Consider the following 24068-nt stretch of genomic DNA (forward strand, 5'->3'; position numbering starts at 1 on the left):
TGTGTCCATGTCTGGATCAAGGTTGTGATAAGAGCTGGAGCCCAATAGTTCTGGTGGAATTGGAACCGAGTGTTAATGAACAGGTTGTTGTCAGCAGGTGTCGCTTGATGGCCCTATTGATGCCTTCCTCCATCACTTTACTAATGACTGACAGGAAGCTGATAGTGTGGTAATTAGCTGGGTTAGAGTTGTCCTGCTATTTGTGGATAGGACATACCTGGGTAATTTCCACATCAGTAGATGCCAGTGTCATAGCTTTCATTTGTGAAGATTCAAATGAAAAATCTGTTTAATGCATCTGCCATTTCTTGATCATCTATATTATCAGTTTCTACTCATCACTCAAAGGATCTTTCTGCTCTTCAGTAAATTGTCTGCTACTAACAGCAGCAAGAGAGTAACAAATATATTTTTTTAAGATACGTATGTTTCTTACGGCCCTTTTATCACTTCTAATACTCTTTTTAGTTTCCTTAACTGATATTTTTATGACCCCCAGTCCTCACGATTACATATTTCCATGTAAACCTTAAATGTTTGGCATTTAGGTAAGTTTTATCCGCCTTATTTAGCTGCCATGGTCTAGATCTTGCTCTGTTTCTCTTTTTCTCATAGGGATTTTTTTCATTCTTCTTAAAAGTTAACATTTTTCTGCTGCTGTTTATTTTCTAGTTCTGCTCCCAACTTAATCTGCCCCTGGAACTCTTCTCAAAATTCTGAAACTTTCTTTTCCAAAGTTGTGCAGCTTCGTATTACATTTGGCCTTATCTTTTCATAGAATCATAGAATGATACAGCACAGAAGGAGGCCATTCGGTCCATCGTGCCCGTGTCGGCTCTTTAAAAGAGCTATCCAATTAGACCCATACCCCTGTTCTTTCCCCATAGCCCTGCAAATTTTCCCCTTCAAGTATTTATCCAATTCCCTTTTGAAAGTTATCATTGAATCTGCTTCCACCACCCTTTCAGGCAGTACATTCCAGATTATAACACCTTGCTGCATTTAAAAAAAAAGTCTCCTCATGTCGCCTTTGGTTCTTTTGCCAATTACCCTAAATCTGTGTCCTCTGCCACTGGAAACAGTTTCTCCTTATTTACTCTATCAAAACCCGTCATGATTTTGAACACCTCTATTAAATCTCCCCTTAACCTTCTCTGTTCAAAGGAGAACAACTCCAGCTTCTCTAGTCTCTCCACGTAACTGAAGTCCCACATCCCTGGTACCATTCTAGTAAATCTCTTCTGCACCCTCTCTAAGGCCTTGACATCCTAAAGTGTGATGCCCAGAATTGGACACAATACTCCAACTGGGGCCTAACCAGTGATTTATAAAGGTTTAGCATAACTTCTTTGCTTTTGTACTCTATGCCTCTGTTTATAAAGCCCAGGAACCCATATGCTTTTTTAACAGCCTTCTCAACTTGTCCTGGCACCTTCAAAGATTTGTATACGGACATCCCTAAGTCTCTCTGTTCCTGCACCCCCTTTAAAATTGTACCATTTAGTGCAATATGTAATTTTATTCAACAGTGATCGCTAGACCCAAGTACTCACCCACTTACGGGTTACTATCCAATTCTGGAAGACACTTATACACTGAATCAAATATAGCATCTGCTCTGGTTGTCTGTTGCACATGTTGTGTTTAGAAACGGTCATCGATTGCTGCTACTTGAATTTTTATCCCAAAACTACATTTGTTCCTAGTCCACCACATTGCAATCCCGCATGATTATCATGTTCCTATTTATTGCAGCATTCTCCTCACCACCTGCAGCTTGAGTACTGTTCAATTCCTGTTACTAGCTTGCTACCCTTATCATTTGCACTCTCTACCAAGATTGCCTGTGCCATCCCCCTGATAGAAGCCATCTTCAGTAAAATTCCCTAACCAGCAGGGAACTAAAAAAAAATTAATGCTTAAAAATTCACAAGCTACATACATTTAACAGAATGCACTGGAGAAATGTTAAGTGAGCTGTTTTGGAATCTCGTAGCTTGGGACAATTGGAATAAAAAAACTGGCCTTGATATTTATGGGAAGGGAGCAGGGGCAACTGTCAGCTGCCAGGAAGCCCAGAAATACAGGCAACGCGGAGGTCCTGCCGAATTTAACGGCGGGACCTCATTTGAATTTTTTCCTCCCTTTCCCGCCTGGCAGTTGGCCAGGTTGAAGGCTGGCTGGTTGCCGGGCGAGAAGGCCAGGCGTACAAGGCAGCAGCCAGGGGCCGGAGAGAAGGGATGGAGAGATCGCAGTGGGGGAGCCATCGGATCACAGAGGATGGGTGGAGACACTGGATCGTGTGGGAGTTGGCTGATCATGGTGGGGGGGGGTTTCGGCCGAACATGGAGGGGAGACATCGGATCACGGGGGATCGGCTGATCGGTGGGGGAGTCAGCCGATCATGGGAGGAAGGCAGATCACGGGGAGGGGGTTGGCCGATCGGAGGGAGGGCGGCAGGTTAGCTTGGGGGTCCAGAGGGGAAGTACTTTTGCTCCTCCTGGCCCACAAGCAGTGCTGGAAAAGCACTTACATAAGAATATAAGAAATAGGAACAGGAGTAGGTCATATGGCCCCTCGAGCCTGCTCCGCCATTTAATAAGATCATGGCTGATCGTCTACCTCAACTCCACTTTCCCGCCCTATCCACATATCCCTTGATTCCCTTAGTGTCCAAATATCCATCGATCTCAGTCTTGAATATACTCAATGACTGAGCGTCCATAGCCCCATGGGGTTGAGAATTCCAAAGATTCACAACCCTATGAGTGAAGACATTTTTCCTCATCTCGGTCCTAAATGGCCAACCCCTTAAACTGAGACTATGACCGCTAGTTCTAGACTCTTCAGCCAGGGGAAACAGCCTCTCAACATCTACCCTGTCAAACCCTCGAAGAGTTATATACGTTTCAATGAAATCACCTCTCATTCTTCTGAACTCCAGAGAATATAGGCCCATTTTACTCAATCTCTCCTCATAGGACAACCGTCTCATCCCAGGAATCAATCTAGTGAACCTTCATTGCACCTCCTCTAAGGCAAGTATGTCCTTCTTTAGGTAAGGAGACCAAAACTGTGCACAGTACTGCACATATGGTCTCATCAGAGCCCTGTATAATTGCAGCAAGACCTTCATCACTCTTATATTCCAACCCCCTTGCAATAAGGACTAACATATCGTTTGCCTTCCTAATTGCTTACTGTACCTGCACGTTAACTTTCTGTGATTCATGTACAAGGACACCCAAATTCCTCTGACTACCAACATTTTTTCGTCTCTCCTTTTAAAAATATTCTGCTTTTCTATTCTCCCTACCTTTAGCTGCCGAGTTTCCCGATCCCTGGGAACCCCAGCATGCAGCCGTTAAACCCAAATGGCTGCTAAAATCTGACGCATGCAGCCCCATTAATTCTAATTACTGACCCGCCTCTTGAGAGTGGGTTAATCGCCTGCCCTTCAACCCGCCCTGGTTAAACCGGAAGTAGGCACGTTCGTGCTGGGTTGGGGTCAGTTTCCTATTTTAAGGAATTTAACTCTTTGTCCCTCCGCCCACCCGTCCTGGGTTGGAGGTGGTGGTGGGGGTGGGGGTAAAGTTCCCCCACTGTATCTGGGTCAACATATTTTATCTGGTTTCTATCCCAAAATTATATCCCTGTTGATAATCTGTTCTTATTACATGTGATGCCATGGAGTCGGTTTCTAGCAGAGTTCATTAAGCTTGATTTCATGAAGTCATCTGAATCAACTTATACCTGGAACGCAATTTTAACATTAAAAAACGGGTGGGTTGGGGGCGGGAGGTATTGAAAATCGCACCCATTTCAGATGCGCCTCCAACCTGCCCATTTCCGGTTTTCACCGGGGTGGGCGGGCGAGCGACCAACCCGTTCCCAGGAGGTGGGTTGGTGACTAAAACCTTTCAAGGCGGCTGCGGGACTCCATCTTTGCAATTTCAACCCCTGGGGGACGGGATTCCCGGGCCTTCTCCTTCACGCCACATGAGAGGAGGCAACATGGCCTGAAACTACAGGTGAGTGCCTTTCTGGCACAGCTTGTGGGCCTGGAGGAGCAGATGTGCTTCCCCCAGGCCCAGCAAGCCTACCTGCAGCAACCCCCCCCCCCCCCCACTCAATGATCAATGACCCCGATCTCTGATTCCCCCACCCCCAAATGATCGCGGACCCCCGCAATGACCCCCCCCGATCACGACACCCCCCCCCCCCCCCACAACTGACCCTCTGGTCCCTCCCCCCATGACTGACTGCCCACCTGTGTCCATTGGCCCATTGGTGCCCCCATGCCCATCCATGCCTCCTCCCCCTCCCCCACCACACAATCAAAGACTTACCTTTTCACGTCCTCTCCCTAGCTGCTCTCCCATCCAACTGAGGCCAGCCTATCAATTAGGTCGGCCAGTCGGACGGCAAACCGACAAAAAAAAAGGCTTTCTTCAAAATCGTAAGGATGTCCGGGAAACCCTTACTTCCAGGTTTCCCGTCCACAATTTGACCCCACCCCCTTCCCGGCTCAGGGTCAAAATCATGCCCCTGATCTTCAACGGCTAAATTCAAAGATATCAATCCAACATTATAATGTATATTATATTATTCAATCCTGACTGTGCACAACAAATGACATTCACATGTTCCCACCATAGTGTTCCAGATAATGTTTGATCATTTATGTATGTACTTATTCAGCCCTAAATATTTTTCTAGCTCCTGTTAACAGGTGCCAATCAACATAGAATACCCTGGTGACAGTCTATTCCACATATGTTACCCTCTGAGTGAGGTGTGATTCTAGTCTCACTTGAAGCTTGTTAGATTTATACTACAGTATTGTTGGGATTAGCATTATATAAGTCTGTAAGACAGAATTCACTTTGTAAGTCCGTTGCCTAAGCACTACGCTTTGCTTATTTAGGGTTTAGTGATGAAGTGTATATTTAGTAGTCAAATCAACATAAGCTCTCATTTGACTCTGTCTATTTCTGGTGGTTTGGCTTTATGTGCACTATTACACTCATCCTAGCTCACTTTTAATAGTAAGCCTTTGTGTTAGAGCACATTTCTCCTATCTGATGTCTCTCAGCATTGTTTTTTAAGCACTATTTAAGTACTTGAAATGATGACTAATTATACTCCACTCCTGTAAGCAGGAAAAATTTATTGTGATCCATCCAAGGGTGGATTAATTTTATCAAACTGACCCTGTTAGTTGATGGCTGTGACTGACCCAAGTAGATCTATCTATTCAACAGGAACAACCATATCCTTTTTTAGCAATATTTGTTGCTTAGTTTATATTATTTAAACAAGTATTTTACCTCTCTAGGGACATAGTAGTTGAGTGTGTACAGTATGTTTTTCATGCTTTGTACTGTACCTGCCTCATTCCCAGCAACAACTATAGTTATGGATGACGTGTACTGGTGAGATGCAGTTCAGAGCCAGGTGATTGCAAACTTGAGACACCCCCAAGTTCAACGCCGATCTCCTCACTGGAATACTAGCTATCTCCAATAAAAATTATTTTTACTTATAGCAAAACTCATTAATAAAAGTAATTGCAGCCAATATTGTGTAAATAAACATTTTAAGAACTGTTGTGTTCAGTCCACAATGAATCCAATTTAAAGGTTAAAGTGAATAAAAACAGTTTTAACATTCCTGTGAAATATTTCTTTAAAATATCAAAACCAAGCAGAAACAGGCAGTTTTTTTTCATTCTATTGAATGCTTCCTTCCAATTCAATTTGTGATTTCCTGTAACACCACAAGTTCTTAATTAAACAATGGGAAGACGAAGCCACTGTCTTCGGTCCCCGCCACAAACTCTTCCCTAGCCACCGATTCTGTCCCCTCCCTGGCCACTGTCTCAGGATGAACCAGATCACTCGAAACCTCGGTGTCCTGTTTGACCGTGAGCTGAGCTTCTGACCCCATATTCACACCATCATCAAGACCGCCTACTTCCACCTCCGTAATTTCGCCTATCTCTGCCCCCGCCTCAGCCCATCTGCTGCTGAAACCCTCATCCATGCTTTTGTTATCTCCAGACTCGACTATTCCAACGCTCTCCTGGTTGGCCTCCCATCTTCCACACTCCATAAACTTAAGCTCATCCAAAACTCTGCTGCCCATTTCCTAACTTGCACTAGGTCGCGTTTACCCATCACCACTGTGCTCGCTGACCTACATTGGCTCCTAGTCCACCAATGTCTCGAATTTAAAATTCACAACCTCATGTTCAAATCCCTCCATGGCCTCACCTCTCCCTTTCTCTGTAACCTCCTCCAGCCCTACAACGCTCCAAGATTTCTTCCTCCAACTTTGAGCTCTTCTGCATCCACGACTTCCTTCGCCTCACCAGTACCGGCCGCGCCTTGGCCCTAAGCTTTGGAATTCCCTCCTTAAACTTTTTCACCTCTCTCCTGTTTTAAGATGCTCCTTAAAACCTACCTCTTTGACCAAGCTTTTTGTCACCTGTCCTAATGTCTCCCTTGGTTCAGTGTCAATTTTTGTTTGATTACATTCCTGTGAAGTGCAACTTGGGATGTTTTACTTCGTTAAAGGCACTATATAAATACAAGCCGTTGTACTCATTTCTGACCAGAAATGGGAGGAATGGTGAAGAGGTTGTTCTCTGCAATTTATTTTGTATGGTTACATTCTTCATTTTAAAACAAAAAAGGGTGTACCCTTTCTGAGGAGAAAATGCTTATGATCTAAGTTTAGTTTTCGTGGTATAGTTCAGTAATTTTCTCACCAAACCCATAACTTAATGATCACCAGCAAAAAAGAGCAAAAGTGACACTGTAATGTTACAAAATTTGCTCTGTGGGAGTAAGTAGTGCAGATTCGTTCATAATTTTCAATTCCCCAGTGAAATTTTACTATTGTATGTGCTGCAAACCAAGCCCCTTTCTAATCTCTTAAGTTAGCTTTTTTAGAACACCATAGATCATTCCCCAAAATTGAGATGGCAGCCAACTTGTCTCAAGCCCCATTGGAAGGTCTACATGCGCTATATTTGTCTTTTTTTTGCTGCCCCACCTCTGGGGACATGTATTGTCTCTCTTATGTATCCCCAAAGTCTTAGATCAGTATCATCTTACAGGATTTTTTTTGATCATTTTTCCACAGAAAAGATTTGAGAAAAAGACTTACTTTTAATGCTGGATTTTTAAAAGTTATGTGTATTCTCACAAGTTTTTTTTAAAAAAGGGCACCCAGATGAAGTGAGGTTAATATGCTGAACTGAAGTTGTTATTCCCAGAGACTAAACGATAAACAATTCATCACCATGTCTGGGTACTTTTCACCTATTGTGTTGGAAAACCCTTTGATCTCGGTCTGTCTGTGAATTAAATTTCAAATAAAATCGTTGGACTATAACTTGGTGTTGTAAAATTGTTTACAATTGTCAACCCCAGTTCATCACCGGCATCTCCACATCATGTGAATTAAGGGTTAAGAAGAGAGAGACACAGTCGCCAAAAAGGCAGTTTGGTTTTTGGAAATAGGACACTGCCCTGGCAGTAAAAGGCTATGAAAGCCAGGAGCTTACTGGGCGAGGAGGTTCAACCCTAGATTGTAGGAAACCTTTTTCCTACAGAGGGGTTATTCTGTTTAAGTTAAGTAAGACAACCCACTGAAGGGGGAAAGTGTCATGGGTTCACTGTTTGTATATCATTGCACAAAGATAAGTTTTACCTATTGAACTAAGGGAATCTGATCATAAATGTTGCTCTGTACATGGAATCACTGTGGAATAAAGCAGCTTAACAATTCAAAAGACGCCTTGCCTCATCTAGTGGGAACTCGGCCCACGTTCAAACAGATTGAAGAAATACATGTGCAAAAGACATGAATATCCAGTTCAGGTCACAAGAGAGTTTCACTGTTGCACCCCTGGTCCCACTATCGTACAAGTAGATTTAGATCCTTGTGTGTCAACACTCATAAAAGTAAGGCATTTGGACCCCTTACGGAAACAATTGATGCCAATGAGTCCCTATATCAATCGGCAACTCCCGCTATTTAGAATCCCAGATATAAAGATGCACTCAACCACTCTGTGGTGCAGTGTGTTGATACACAAATGTGCTGCAGTACCTGATGACTCTACATTGTAGATATGTAGAAGTGGCCTTTTTTAATTGTTGCCGCTCTAAACTGGAACTGCATTACTGTGAGTGCAACTGAAGATCGGCATTAGTACAGTGAATCTAAAATGCAGCTCGCAATATATTCCTTCATGGTTGTTTCGACACTAGTATAGGACAGTAGATTCTACTGATTTTCTTTCCTGAATTTTCCTACTTATTTTTCAACCATGCTAGTTCCATTCAGCAGATCTGTTCAGTATTGTCACTTCCAATTGACTGTTCCTATCTGCTGTTGCTTTCTTTCACATGAAATTTATCTACATAAATAGTTTATTTGGCGCAATGGCCAGTCACTAACAACATTCTGTGTGACTGCAACCGTAGTATGTTATCCTTTCTCCTCATCCCAAAGAAAATGAGTGACTTAAAAAAGAGCACAAGGATAAGGCATGAACATTACTGTAAAGTAGGAACACATATCTGTGCATAAAGGATCGTAGTTAGATATATGTACAAAGCATTAGCAAGGATGTAGGAAATGTGCTTTTAGAAGTGGAAATATGCTAATTATATTATACGGGGTATGATGGGGGAGAGAATACACACCAGGAAATAATTTTCATGTGCCAAATCATGCCAATACTCTTATTTTTAAAAGCAAAACTAGCACAAAACAGGAGAGTACCTCATCAAATGGTGGTGGAGTTAAGGAACTCACTCCAGTGGGGAAAATTTCCTTTGGTTGCTGTGTTAGTGACCTTGTAAACATCAGTAAAATTTCCCCTCAATAAAGAAAGAACAAACTTGCCAATGAATTACTTTTTTGCTAAGATTAGTGGACATAGGAATGTTTGTCCCTTGTTTTTTTAAAAGAATAATATGAGTGTATTTTGATGGATTTATCTGGAATACAAGAGGATGAAGCCAATTTTAAACAGTCAGACAATTAAACAAATAAGATAATTGAGGTGAATTTCCTCCGGGCTCCTGTTCTGCCGCTGTAACTTTGGCGGAAACCCTGTTTACGCTTATAAATGGCAGTGGAGCGGTGTAGCCCTGAGGAAATTCCTGGCGATGGTTGTGCCATCACCGTTTTGATAACAAAATTTGTAGTAGTATACCCTTGGGGTCACAATACATTTCATTTATTGTGTTTGGTGCTCATGAATTGGAGAGATGTTGATCCTGGGGAATAGAACATTTTTAACTTTTTGAACCCATCCAGCACCACATACTGCCAGGTCAACATAACAGGTTTGGGATACAGACTAAAGCTCCCTCTGCACCGCCTTAACAATGGGTTTTAACCCCAACACTCAGAGCTTCACTCCCACTACACCAACATGGCATTTTTCATTTCCCACCCGAGCCATCCTTATGGTCTCTGAATGAGGTGGCTGAATTATCAGCAGTCTTGACTCAGCGAAAAAAATTGATGCTCACTTCAAGATGAATTGAAACTGTCCATACTCCTTTCAATTAGGACCATCATAGCTGTCTATGAGAGGCAAGGCTTTGATCCCATCAGTCTGGGTTTGATTTTAGCTCTTAAAGGTGAAAGGACATTGTGCTTACCCTGATACCCAGTCCTCTATCAGTGAGCATTCTAAATCTTGTATTATTGTTGCACGTTGTATATCAGTTTTAGTCACAGATCTCAAAGGGTTAAATGTCTGTTGGTGAAAAGACTTTGGCATCTGACACATATTTCGTTAAATAATGAGATAAATTCCTACAGCCTAACTAAATTGTAACAAACTTGTTTTTAAAACGAGGCTGGACTGTTTCAACTGTAAATACTTTGGTGATCTTGGAACAAAAAGTACATTGTTTCTTGTCAATGATTGGGAGGTGGGGGAGGTGTCCTGAACACATCTGATGTTGAGTTCTGTCGAAAACAAAGATTAACTATTTTTTAAAGCCCACTTATAGATTAAATGTATTGCATTTCTTGACAAGAATACAAAGACCAGGGCATGTTTTCAGAATCGATCTGGCCAAGAGCATCGATCTCATCACACTTAAAAACAAAATGCCAAAAGTTTTAGTTAAAAAATTCTTAGTAAGTCTAGTTTGTTAAACCAGTTCATCTTTTGATCTGATTTAACTACATTTTTATCATTTGAACTTATCAAACTCTTTGAAATAGAATTCTGTGTTCCACTGTTGACCTTGTTCCCACTTGTGGCTGGCTTTCAGTGCCACCTTTTTTTCTCGTAGAAAAATCAAAGTTTGGCCTGTAATTGATTTGCATCTTTGACCGTTTCTGATTTATTGTTTTGTAGGCAGAACCCTTGTTTGCTTACCAGAGCAAGTTTCCTTGATATCATCGGTATCCTTTGTCATCATTTGGATAAGTCAAAAGCAATAGGTAAGATTTTACAGAAGCAAATTTTGAATCATTACATACAGTGTTAGAACAGTTGTGTTCAGAGATTCCCTAACCACAGCAGTACTGTTTCCTAAACAATATATTGTACACATTTTCCTCAAATTAAGACAATTACCAATTGATCTTGAGGGATCTTTAAGCTGCAACCAATTTACGTAGTACAGCTAACATATCAGACTGGTATTTGTAGTGTCTGTTCCTGTTTAGGATTAAAAAGATGATCAACTATCATGATTGACAAAAATTGCAGAGCAAACATGATGGGCCAAATGGTCCATTCCTTTTCTTGTGTTGTAGTCTGTGATGCTCAGTGAGCAGACTCGAGCCACAATGCTGGCTGCACCTCACTGTGGATCATGCTGAACTGAATAAGAAAAGAGCATGGTACGTGTTTGCTGCCTGAGTGGGTATAGATGTTATGAGACAACAATGGGAGTGTTGCTTCTCTTTAAAATCATTCAAATGTAAGTTTACAAAAGTTCCAGGAGATCCAATGGGTACTTAAAAAATGTAGCTTTGCCCTGAGCTGAAGTTATACTACATCTAATGCAAAGCCCAGGTGATGTGAGACTACCTGCTAGAGATGATGTAACAATTTTTGCTTTAGTGTGCTGGTTTCCCATCCTCCACCCTCCGTAAACATCAGCTCATCCAAAACTCTGCTGCTCGCATCCTGTCCCGCAACAAGTCGCACTTGCCCATCACCCTTGTCCTTGCTGACCTACGTTAAACATAAGAACCTCAAGAAATAGGAGTAGGATTTGGCCATACAGCCCTTCGAGCCTGCTCCATTCAATAAGGTCATGGCTGATCTTCTACCTCAACTGAATGGTTCCAGGGATGAGGGACTTCAATTATGTGGATAGGCTGGAGAAGCTGGGGTTGATCTTAGAGCACAGAAAGTTGAGAGGAGATTTGATAGAGGTGTTCAGAATCATGATGGGTTTAGATAAAGTAATTAAGAGAAACTGTTCCCATTGGCGGAAGTGTCGAGAACCGGAGGACACAGATTTAAGGTGATTGCAAAAGAACCAAAGGCAACGTGAGGAAAAACTTTTTTACACAGCGAGTAGTTATGATCTGGAATGCATTGCCTGAAAGGGTGTTGGATGCAGATTCAATCATGGCTTTCAAAAAGGAATTGGATAAATACTTGAAGGGAAAATATTTGCAGGACTACGGGGAAGGAGCGGGGGAATGGGACTAACTGGATTGCTCTTACAAAGAGCCGTTCCAGGCTCAATGGGCCAAATGGCCTCCTTCTGTGCTGTAACAATTCTATGATTCTAACTCCACTTTCCCACCCTATCCCTATATCCCTTGATTCCCTTAGTGTCCAAAAAATCTATTGATCTCAGTTTTGAATATATTCAACGACTGAATATCCACAGCCCTTTGGAGTAGAGAATTCCAAAGATTCACAATCCTTGGCTCCCAGTCCCTATAAGCCTAACATTTAAAATTCTCATCTAAGTGTTTAAGTCCCTCCATGATCTTTCCCCTCCATATCTCTGTAACCTTCAGTGCTACAACCTCCCTTCCTCTCCCCAAAATTCTCTGTTCCTCTTATTTGGGCCTGTTGTGTATCTCCCGCTTGTCCCACCATTGGTGGCTGTGCCATTAGTCGTCCAGACCGCACACTACACTATTCCATTACTAAACCCCATCCCCGTGTCCACTTCCCTTTTTTGGTCACTCCTCCTAATATTTCCTTCTTTAGCTCGGTGTCCATTTTTTTTACACCACTGTGAGGTGCTCAGGATGTTGTTTCTAAATTAAAGGTGCTCTATAAATGCAAATTTAAAAAAAATTATTATTATTGTGATCAGGAGTCATAGTGCCATGGCACACCAAAAACTGCTACACATCAACACAAAAGTAGTAGTGTAACGGTTGCTTTAATGCTGAATTTGCCTTGATGGCACCTGTTTTGCTTCAGATAGTTTATCAGTGACCAAATGGAACAGGTCATATCAAGCCAAATTTTTACTTTGAACACCCTTTATTTTGCTCTCCCTTGTACCTTGAGTTTATACAATGTCCTTTTCTTTAAAGTATTGCTCAGATGTTTTGTTTAAACTATAAAATTACTGACCTTGTCTCCTCTTATAAACATCAATCAGCCTTTGGTTTGATTGATCTCAAACAAATTCTAAAGTATTGTTACTGGCTGCAGTGTTTTAATTTCATTGAAGGAACAGTACTGTTCAATTTTGCCTGAAGTTGGGCTTTAATAATAAAATCTTACATTTTAATCATTACTTTATGCTCTTTTCACTTTCTCAGATCTGTCCAGTCATCCTTTAATCATATAAAGAAAACCCATGCCACCAGAAAACCTTTTATTATATTGTAATGAGTGGTGTACAGCATAAAAAATTAAGCGTAATGTTGAACAAGGTAACATGGGATCTTGGAATATTTCTCCCAATTCCGTCCGTTTTTACCCTCTTTAAACTGTTTTAAACTGACAGCACTAGAATCATGTTTCTTCCTTCATTGAACTCACTGTTCAGATCGCTAAATTTTAATACTTTCAGACACGATTGCAAAAAGAATCAAAAGATACACTGACTGGCACACAGAGTTATTACTATTTGTGCATCAGCAAGTGGTATTTCTATGAAAACAGAAGAACTATTTATTACTTGTGCCAGAACAGCATTATTTCTCCCAAGTATCTCAATCTATATGCAATGATTACCTTAGTACAGTGTTAATTCTAAGCAATTATACCCAAATGGACTAAATGTTGTAATGGAAAATGTCACAAAGATATTTAGTGTTAAAATATGAGTACATTTTTAAAGTCTAATTAACTTTAGAATGCTGTGCCCTATTCCAACTCCGCAGTCTCTGCTCTCCAGACAGAAGCGCTGCCCCTGGATTCTGTGTGACGGTACAATAGGGAAAAAGTTACATTTAAGTTAATGGCTATATAAAGCTTCTGTCCATTTCCCCTTTTTCTTGACTCAGTATTTCTACTTGGAACCCAACCTGGCCTGGCATTTTCCGATGTCAGCAAGGGCTGTGACTTGTATGATGCGAAGGCACTGCAGCTGGTACATCCAATGCCAATGTCAGTGAAAGGAACAGCATGATTCCAGTGCGGTCAGTATTTTTAATTCAGCACCTCAAGTTGCTTGTCAACATTACCACCACCAGTTGCCAACCTGCAATATCTGGTACTCTGCCCTGTTATACAGTGCAAAATGCTCATCCTAAGCACTTTTACAAACGTTTTATAAAAGATTACAATGATACAATCTATAATTGAACTGCTAAATGTTTTATAAAGTTCAATTTTTTTTGTATCAAAATTTTACGTGCTCACAATTATGCTGAAGTGACAATGCTGGGTGAATGGAACATTCCAGAGTGACAGAAAAACGCCTCCTCGAGGGAAGGGATTATCATTAACACGACTCTGGTGCAGTAGAAGCATATCATCTTTAGCTGATTACACAACAGCAGTGCTGCTCACTGAAATCTGTAGCTCTAACAGTACTGTCCTATCTGACAGAGGAATGATGCTGGTAGATAGTTGTAAGGGGCTCCAGCAGAGAAATAAGGCACTTGCCCAACAAAGAGGGAGAATCGGTGATCAAATCAATCCATGCCTTTCCCATCCACCGTTTTGTGGCAGACTAGAATGCAATGTAGGCAGAGGTGTGACAGAAATCACCCAAGAATATGAGATGGTATGAATTAAGAAAAGGCCAGTTGACTCATTGAGCTAGCTTCTTCCAACAGACTAGGTATGGTTTACACCACTGTGAATTCTGCCTAACTTGTTTACTCCTGTATGGGAGATGAACAGCCACAGGAAAGATTTTGAAGAAGATAAAAGTCCGAACTTTCTCCCTAATCTTTGGAAGTAATAGACTAATATTGTGTAGTATTCATTCTAACATCCTCATCCTCATCCTCCTCTTTCACTGACCTCCTGGACCAACACACCCACTGGGAGCTAACCTTGCCAAGCTCCTCCCCATTCTGCTGACTCTACCCATCACAACCCTCTTGGACTCTGACGGCAGATCAATGACTGCCCATCTCCACACTTCCCCTCTAGAGTATCCATCTGCTGATGAACAAGGTCCTTACCATTCGTAACCTTAGTGTGCATGATTGCATTGTTCATGTTTTTGTACATATTAATATGTTGTTATACTGGTCTGAGATCAGTAGGTGTTCAGATTCCCCAAAATAACCCACCGCAAGTTCTGTTATTAAAAATGATGATGAATTGTACAACATTTTCTCATGAGTCTAAAAGTCCCTTTGTTGAGGTGAGCTGTTGTTGCATTTTAGGTCATCTGCATATCACTGATGTTGGCACAATGACACAGGCACACATGAGCTTTCAGGCACACAGAAAATTTACTGAAATTAGTTGCAAAGTAAGTGGATGAAAGTAGTAGTTTGCAATAAAAGCACAGGACTCTAGAAGAACACACCTCTGCCTTTGACGGGCTTTGCTTACGCAGCTCCTGACATCATGTTGCAGCGTGGTCCTCTGGTCTGCTGTTCTGCACCTGAGCTCAGGCAGACTAGAGGTATACTCCAACAACAACAACTATTTGCATTTATATACTGCCTTTAACATAGTAAAATATCCTAAGGCGCTTCAAAGGAGTGTTATCGAACAAAATTTGACCCCGAGCCAGGTAAGGAGACATTAGGACAGGTGACCAAAAGCTTGGTCAAAGAGGTAGGTTTTAAGGAGCATCTTAAAACAGGAGAGAGGTAAAGAGGCGGAGAGGTTTAGGGAGGGAATTCCAGAACTTAGGGCCTAGGCAGCTGAAGGCATGGCCACCAATAATGGAGCGATTAAAATCGGGAATGCACAAGAGGTCAGAATTGGAGGAGCACAGAGATCTCGGAGGGTTGTAGGGCTGGAAGAGGTTATAGAGATAGGAAGGGGTGAGGCCATGGAAGGATTTGAAAACAAGGATGAGAATTGCAAAATCAAGGCGTTGCCGGACCGGGAGCCAATGTAGATCAGCAAGCTCAGGGTTGATGGGTCTTGGTGCGAGTTAGGATACGGGCAGCAGAGTTTTGGATAAGCTCAAATTTATGGAGAGTGGAAGATGGGAGGCCGGCCAGGAGAGCACTGGAATAGTCAAGTCTAGAGGTAACAAAGGCATGGATGAGGGTTTCAGGAGTAGATGAGCTGTGGCATGGGCGATGTTAGAGGTGAAAGTAGGCGGTCTTGGTGATGAAGCTCATCTCGGGGTCAGATAGGATGCCAAGGTTGCGAATGGTCTGGTTCAGCCTCAGACAATGCTCAGGGAGAGGAATGGAATCGGTTGCTCAGAAACACAGTCTGTGGCGGGGACAGAAGATATTGGCTTTGTTTTTCCCAATATTTAGTTGGAGGAAATTTCTGCCCATCTAATACTGGATGTCGGACAATCAGTGTGACAATCAGAGACAGTGGAGGGGTTGAAAGAGGTGGTGGTGAGGTAGAGCTGGGTGTCGTCAGTGTACATGTGGAACCGGATGTTGTGTTGTCAGATAATGTCGCTGAGGGGCAGCATGTAGATAAACAATAGGAGGGGGGTCAAGGATAGATTCTTGGGGGATTCCAGAGGTAACGGTGCGGGAGCTGGAAGATAAGCCATTGCAGGTGATCCTCTGGCTACGACTGGATAGATAAGAATGGAACCAGGCTAGGGCAGTCCCACCCAACTTGCCGACGGAAGAGAGGCGTTGGAGGAGGATGGTGTGGTCAACCGTGTCAAAGGCTGCAGACAGGCCGCGAAGGATGAGAAGGGATAGTTTATCACAGTCACATAGGATGTCACTTGTGACTTTGATAAGGGCCATTTCAGTACTGTGGCATGGGCGGAAACCTGATTGGAGAGATTCAAATATGGAGTTGCGGGAAAGATGTACACGGATTTGGAAGGCAACATCACATTCAAGAACTTTGGATAGGAAAGGGAGGTTGGAGATGAGGTAGTAGTTTGCAAGGATAGAGGGGTCAAGGGTGGGTTTTTTTTGAAGGGTGGGTGATGACAGAAGATTTAATGGGGAGGGTGACAGTACCTGAGGATAGGGAACCGTTCACAATATCCAATATCAGCTAACATGGGGGCCAGGAAGGGAAGTTGAGTGGTCAGCAGTTTGGTGGGAATAGGTTCGAGGGAGCAGGAGGTGGGTCTCATGAACAAGATGACCTCGGAGAGGGCATGAGCGGAGATAGGAGAGAAACTAGAGAAAGGTGCGAGTTCAGGGCTAGGGCAGGGGGAACCTTAGGGGCTATTTGGCTTGGTGGGCTCGGGGAAGGGAGGGAAGCTGCAGAGGTAGCTGAACATTTGGTCTTAATCTTAGTGACAAAAAAGTCCAGGAGGTCCAGTTCAGCAGAAGGACTGTGAAACTGCCTTTGGAGGAGGTTTCATTCCTCTGGCTTTACTGCCAGTCTGCCCCCTGACTTATACTTGCATCTTTGCATCATTGTGAAGTGAAAACTACTCTGTATTGAAGCAAAAGTACAAATGCAATGGCAGCCTCAAATACCTAGATTATATTCCTTCTCCCTCTTCTTTTCTCCAATTAAAAGAAGTTCAGCGTTGTGAGCTATTTCCTATTCTATTTCCACTGGTCAGTGAGTTGGTAAGTAGAGGGCATGAATTTAAGACCACGATCAAAAGGGAGAGGTTGGAAGAAATGTTTTTATGCAGTGAGTTGTTAGAACATGGATTACACTGCCAGAAACTGGTGGAAGCAGAAACTATAATAGCTTTTAAAAGGGGAGTGGATAAATATTTGAAAAAGAAAAATGTATGGGGAAAGGGCAGGAAAATGGGGCTAAATGGATTGCTCTTTTAGAGAACTGACACAGGCATAATAGGCTGAATGGCCACTTCCTGTGCTGTATGATTCTATGATTTCCTTAGTTTTAAGTTCCAAGATAATCCTTGTTGCATTTCATCTGCCTGCCATCTTAGTCAGGGAATGTTGAGGGAGAAAATATCAAGGGAACGGATTATAATAATGACACAGCAGTAAATTGTTCCAGTGGTCCAGAAATACAATAACTTCAAACTCTGCAGTACTTATTAATTTTGCTGAAATTGTATGGTATTAAAACTGATAGTCATAAATACTGATGTTACTGTAACTGAACAACATGCCATAGTTATAAAATTACATAGGAATTTTGCATTACTCTTTTGCAGCATGTTTTTTTGGTCTAATCAATGTTTGTCTTACCCTAAGGGCTGGTTGCTGTAGTTCTAGGTGTTATTTTAGGAGTTTAAGCTCCAAGAGAGTTTATGCTCTGCTGATAAAATCAGTGAGACAAAGCAACTCTTTGAGAGAGATACATAGGTTCATTAAATTACTGAAGAAATTCTTGGGAAATGTTTAAAGAATCCAGGCAGGAAGTCTTGAGTTTTATTTCAACCTAGGAAAAAATTCAGTACTTATTATAGGTGATCGTATTGTAGCTGAGTTTAATCAGCCTCAAGACTAAGTCCAATTAAGGAAAATCTACTATGTAAACTTAAAAAGTTTATGTTCAAGACTATCTCAGGAAAATCCCATTTTTAAGTGCTGACTTCACTCTTTGAGAAAAGGGCTTTCTCACAGTGAATGTGCTTTTTAACTTCAAAAGAACGGCTTTTCTTATGAGAAGTTACCCATTCTAAAATCAGTCAGGGAGGATGTCAAGTGAAATGACTCCATTTAAAACTGAGCAGTTGCCAGATTTTGAGGCAAAAGGTAAATGAAGCTCTTCCTTCACAAAGTGCTTTATATGTAGCATTGTGAATGCAGACTATTGAATTATCCTTGCAACTAAATTGAAGGCAAAGTTGTAGAAAGTCATCAAGAGACCTCATGCGTTGCTTGTTTGGCTAACCAAGAGGAATTTTGTTAGTGCAGCTGTGCTGTTGGATACAAACTGTACTGATAGACCTAGGTCACTGAAACATTTTACCCTAATTGCCTGGCTTTTCTGATTTATTTTTATAACGACATAGTGCAGGAAAACTTAAATATTTGGTTATTCTAATCTTTGAAATCATGCAGCTGTGGTTTTCCATTCCTTTTCTGCTGCAGGCTATGGTTGCGCTGTGGAGTCTGATATATTTGTGGGTATCTTTACAGAACTGTGGGAGGGAGGGGATCTTTCAGCATATTATTCATTACTGATATTCACTTATTTGACAACCTGTCTTTATCGCTGTCCTCTCTGTTTGTCTTTCCTATAGTACTCATCCACTAAAATTAACCTTTATCCCCGACCTGGGCATGTTAAAAAATCTCAACAGGTCAAAGGTTTATTTTTCTTTCTCTGATTCCAACAGTTGAAATATTAGTGTTATAAGAACATAAGAAATAGGAGCAGGAGTAGGCCAAACGGCCCCTCGAGCCTGATCCGCCATTCGATTAGATCATGGCTGATCTTCGACCTCAACTTCACTTTCCTGCCCGATCTCCATATCCTTTGATTCCCTTAGAGTCCAAAAATCTAACAATCTCAGCTGGGGTAGAGAATTCCAAAGATCCACAACCTTCTGAGTGAAGAAATTTCTCCTCATCTCAGTCCTAAATGGCTGACCCCTTAACCTGAGACCATGCCTCCTAGTTCTAGACTCTGCAGCCAGGGGAAACAGCCTCTCAGCATCTACCCTGTCAAGCCACCACCACCTTTTCAAGGGCAATTAGGGATGGGGAATAAATGCTGGCCTTGCCAGCGATGCCCACGTCCCATGAATGAATTAAAAATAAAGCCCTCTCAGAATCTTACGTTTCAATGAGATCACCTCTTATTCTTCTAAATGCCAGAGAGTATAGGCCCATTCTACTCAATCTCTCCTCATAGGACAACCCTCTCATCCCAGGAATCAATCTAGTGAACCTTCATTGCACCACCTCTAGGGCAAGTATATCCTTCATTAGGTAAGGAGACCAAAACTGCACACAGTAGTCCAGGTATGGTCTCACCAAAGCCCTGTACAGTTGCAGCAAGACTTCCTTACTCTTGTATTCCAAACCCCTTGCAATAAAGGCTGACACACCATTTGCTTTCCTAATTGTTTACTGTACCTGCATGATAACTTTCTAACTAACAAGGACACCCAACTCCCTCTGAACACCAACATTTTATAGTTTCTCACCATTTAAAAGATATTCGGTTTTTCTATTCTTCCTACCAAAGTGAATAACCTCACATTTCCCCACATTATACTCCATCTGCCACCTTCTTGCCCACTCACTTAACCTGTCTATATCCCTTTGCAGACTCTTTGTGTCCTCCTCACAGCTTACTTTCCCACCTAGCTTTGTATCATCAGAAAACTTGGATACATTATACTTGGTCCCTTCATCTAAGTTATTAATATAGATTGTAAATAGCTGAGGCCCCAGCACTGATCCTAGTGGCACCCCATTAGTAACAGCCTGCCAACCTGAAAATGACCTGTTTATTCCTATACTCTCTTTTCTACTCGTTAACCAATCCTCTATCCATGCTAATATATTACCCCCAACCCCATGAACCCTTATCTTGCATAACAACCTTTTATGTGGCACCTTATCGAATGCCTTTTGAAAATCCAAATATACTACATCTTCTGGTTCCCCTTTATCTATCCTGCAAGATACATCCTCAAAAAGCTCTATTGATTTGTCAAATACGATTTATCTTTCATAAAACCATGTTGACTGCCTAATCATAATATGATTTTCTAAGTGCCATATTACCGCTTCCTTAATAATGGATTCCAGCATTTTCCCAGCGTCTGATGTCAGGCTAACTGGCCTGTAGTTCCCTGTTTTTTCTCTCCCTCCTTTCTTGAATAGCGGATTACATTTGCTACTTTCCAATCCGCTGGGACCATTCTAGAATCTAGGGAATTTTGGAAGATCACAACCAATGCATCCACTATCTCTGCAACCACCTCTTTTAGAACCCCAAGATGTAGACTATCAGGTACAGGGGATTGTCGGCTTTTAGTCCCATTAATTTCTCCAGTACCTTTTCTTTACTAATATTAATTACTTTAAGTTCCTCACTTTCATTATCCCCTTGGTTCCCCACTATTTCTGGTATGTTTTTTGTATCTTCTACTGAGAAGACCGATACAAAATATTTGTTTAACATCTCTGCCATTCCCTTATTCCCCATTAGAATTTCCTGTGTCTCAGTCTCTAAGGGACCCACGTTTATTTTGGCTATTCGCTTCATTTCTACATACATGTAGAAGCTCTCACAATCTGTTTTTATATTTCTTGCTAGCTTACTTTAATATTCTGTTTTCTTCCTCTTTATCAATTTTTTGGTCATCCTTTGCTGGTTTCTAAAACTCTCCCAATCCTCAGGCTTACTGCTCTTCTTGGCAACATTGTAAGCCTCTTCTTTTAATCTAATACTATCCTTAACTTCTTTCGTTAGCCACGGGTGGATCACTTTTCCCATGGAGTTTTTATTTCTCAATGGAATGTATATTTGTTGAGAATTATGAAATAGGTCTTTAAATGTTCACATTGCTTATCTACTGCTTATATAGCAACAGAAGTGTGATGGTTCTCTGTCTGTAACTTGGGGACACGAATTCCAACCATGGGATTGATATACATGACAAAAAAAGCTCAGGGCTACATCACATGTGACAAAATGGCAGCAAGAGTAAAGCTTTGGCCGGTTTTGAGATTTAAAAACAAAAGGGACATTTTATCAAAATCATAGTCATTAACTAATAAGATATTTCCAAACACTGACATTGAAAACCACTGATGAAGGCTCCCCTACCAATGGCCCAGTGAGTAGCTGAGTCTTACATACTAGGAATGTCCTAGGTTTCATTCCCACTCTATAGTGAGTTAGCTGATCTCAGCTAGCGTGGCAGTAGGGGTTCTATAATTGAACTCAGCACCCTAGACAGTAGAAAAGTTAGCCAGGGTTTCAGCTCCTGTTCGTTATTTAGCTGGAAATATGCTTGCATGGATGTGAGGTGAGGATAAGAAGGAGCTAGCTTGATCCCAAGTAAACTCGTAATAGACCTAACCTAATGCAAAAACACAAAATGCTGGAAATACACCACGGGTCCTACAGCACCTGTAAAGAGAAAAGACAGGTTTACATTCAACTGACGACCCTTCGTCAAGATAATAACAATATAAGCAAGCTCTTTACTAGAGCATAAACAAGACTACGCTGGCTAATTGTTTCAGCCTGCTCCCATCCCAAAGATCACTTTCTACTATTTTTGCCACCTACATCATGGGCGCCCAACCAAGTACATCTTCCCTTCCCCTCCCCTCTCCACTTTGCAGAGAAACTCTTCCCCCTGGGATACTATTGTTAATTAATTCTTTCACAACCCTTTCCCCGGCACTTTCCAATGCAGCCACAGCAGATGAAACCAATGTTCACTTCTTCCCGCACCATTGTTCATGGCTCCAAACCGTTCTTCCATGTGAAACAGCAATTTATGTGTACTTTCTCTAAAAAGCCAAGCTAACACTGGGGGTATGCCACAGAATACCAGATCAGCATAAGCAGGAGGACAGGGGATAAAAAGGGTTTGTGAGAATAGAAAAGCTATTACAATAGGAGAATTCAATCCACTAAATATAAACTGGGAAAACCAAAGTGGTTTACAGTCAGAGTAAATCTAATGCATGACTGCTTCATGAGTCAGTACATCAAAGAAACCACAAGAAGCAGTGCTGCTCTTGACTTGGTATTTGTAAATGACCCAGACAACTTACAGGAAATTGAAGTATTAGCACCCTTGGGGGACAGTGACCATGGAATAATTAAATTTAATGTGATCTGGGATTCAGATACACGAAAGACCAGAAGCCAGGTATACAACTTTAAAAGGGCTAAATTGAAAGAAGTGAAAGAACAACTAAAAGAAATGGACTGGAGGAGGATATTCATCAATATTTTAGGAGAGGCCAAGTGAAACATTTGGAAGGAATAATGCTGAGGAATAATACCTATCTAGAATCAGCAAGCTTAGACTAAACAAACATGACCCTAAATGAATTAACAGACAAATTAAAAGTGAATAAAGAAGGAAATGACCTGTACAAATCCTGCAGGAAGAGAGGATAAGGGCTGAATATAAGAATTTGAAGAAACATGTTAAAAGGGTAATCAGAAGGGCCAAGAGATAGTTAGAAAAAAGCATAGCTGCAGAAATAAAACAAAACAGTAAAAGATTATTTCAGTACTAGAATAGTATGAGAAGAAGTGATAACCATAAATGATATAAACAGACACAAAATTGAGGACAAGCACAAAATATTCTGAGTGATTATTTCCTTCAAGTCTCCTCCCTATCAGTAGGGGAGATATGAGCAACATGGCATTCCCCAACTGTTAATCAAGGCACAATTAATGGCTTTGATATAAATGAGATGGAAGTCCTGGACTGGCTAAAAAGGCTCAAAACAAAAAAATACCCAGGTAGAGGTGATATTTTTATCCCAGAGTGCTGAGAGAGATTAAGGTAGAGACTATGTGGCATTGGCCATCATTATGAGGACACAGGCAACTAGAGACCCATGAGCCTTAGTTCAATTCCATGTAGCATAGTCATTGAATTGTCAGGAGTAAACTTGAGGATTATCTATACAATAACCTAGTAAACAGCAGTCAACATGCTTCAGAAGGAGAAGATCTTGCCTGTCACTGAACCCATTAATTCCATTAATTTTGTGATGGGAGTATCTGTTGTTTTTCTCTCCCCCTTTTTTTTCAATTCTACTGAGAAGTCTCTTTTTTTAGTTTAAAGTTCTGACAAAGGGTTTACACCCAAAATGTTGTCTCTTTACAAATGTTGACTGACCTGCCATGTATTTTGAGCATTTTCTGGTTCTGTCCCACCTGCATTTTTTTTCTTCACCTTCTGGGTGTGTATAGAACAACTGCCCCTGAAAGCCTGCTAAGTACTGAATGTCAAAACGTGTACATGAATAATAGCTATTCAAGGAGGATACCAGAGGGTTGGCTGATGGCTGTGAAACTGTACCTTAGAGAAATTAGCTAAAACAAAACAGTGAACATTTGTCTGTGCTTTTCTCAACATTTCATCCAAGCTTCTAGGAGAAATTAGATTTAAACTTGCAAAGAGAGCTGTTGATACAGTGCATTAAATCATTCCCCTTCCTTTCCTGATTCAAGTTGGATAAGGCTTCATGGATGCTCTAGTACCTTGCTCAAGTAGCCATTCTTAATATGTGAGGCAGAACCGTGAATGTTACCAGGCAATTTGACCATGAAGAGAGGGCTGGCATAACAGCTGAGCTTAATGCTGTCCTCAACTGAGGTCTATACCCCAGCAGGAGCCACTGGATAGCTGTATCCTGAGGCCAATTGTACAAGCTCACATCCTTGCTCACCTGACTGAAATTAGCTAACACAGCACCGACTGGGAACAAAACCTGGGACCTTCCCCACCTGTGTGAATCAATACTGCATCACTTGGTGCATTTATCCACTGACCTGTCACAGCAGACATCAAATCATAATATTAGTCAGTAAGTAAGTGGGTAAAATTGGTGAACAGCAATAACCTACAACTGCCGACTGTGGT

The 24068-nt window shown here is 41.5% G+C and overlaps 1 protein-coding gene and 1 long non-coding RNA gene across 2 annotated transcripts in view; one reads left to right on the forward strand and one right to left on the reverse strand.

The window, feature by feature from the left end:
• thada (THADA armadillo repeat containing) overlaps positions 1–24068 on the forward strand; it is a 307554-nt gene that overhangs the window by 211363 nt on the left and 72123 nt on the right. The window contains exon 30 of the mRNA XM_067988802.1: positions 10400–10485. Within this exon, the coding sequence (XP_067844903.1) occupies positions 10400–10485 (86 nt within the window). The remainder of the gene's footprint in view (positions 1–10399; positions 10486–24068) is intronic.
• The window catches only part of LOC137324485 (uncharacterized), a 31306-nt gene that overhangs the window by 4958 nt on the left and 2280 nt on the right, over positions 1–24068 (reverse strand). The gene's annotated exons all lie outside the window — the stretch shown is intronic.

The sequence above is a fragment of the Heptranchias perlo genome, chromosome 8 (genome assembly GCF_035084215.1).
Source record: "Heptranchias perlo isolate sHepPer1 chromosome 8, sHepPer1.hap1, whole genome shotgun sequence".
Classification (NCBI taxonomy): Eukaryota; Metazoa; Chordata; class Chondrichthyes; order Hexanchiformes; family Hexanchidae; genus Heptranchias; species Heptranchias perlo.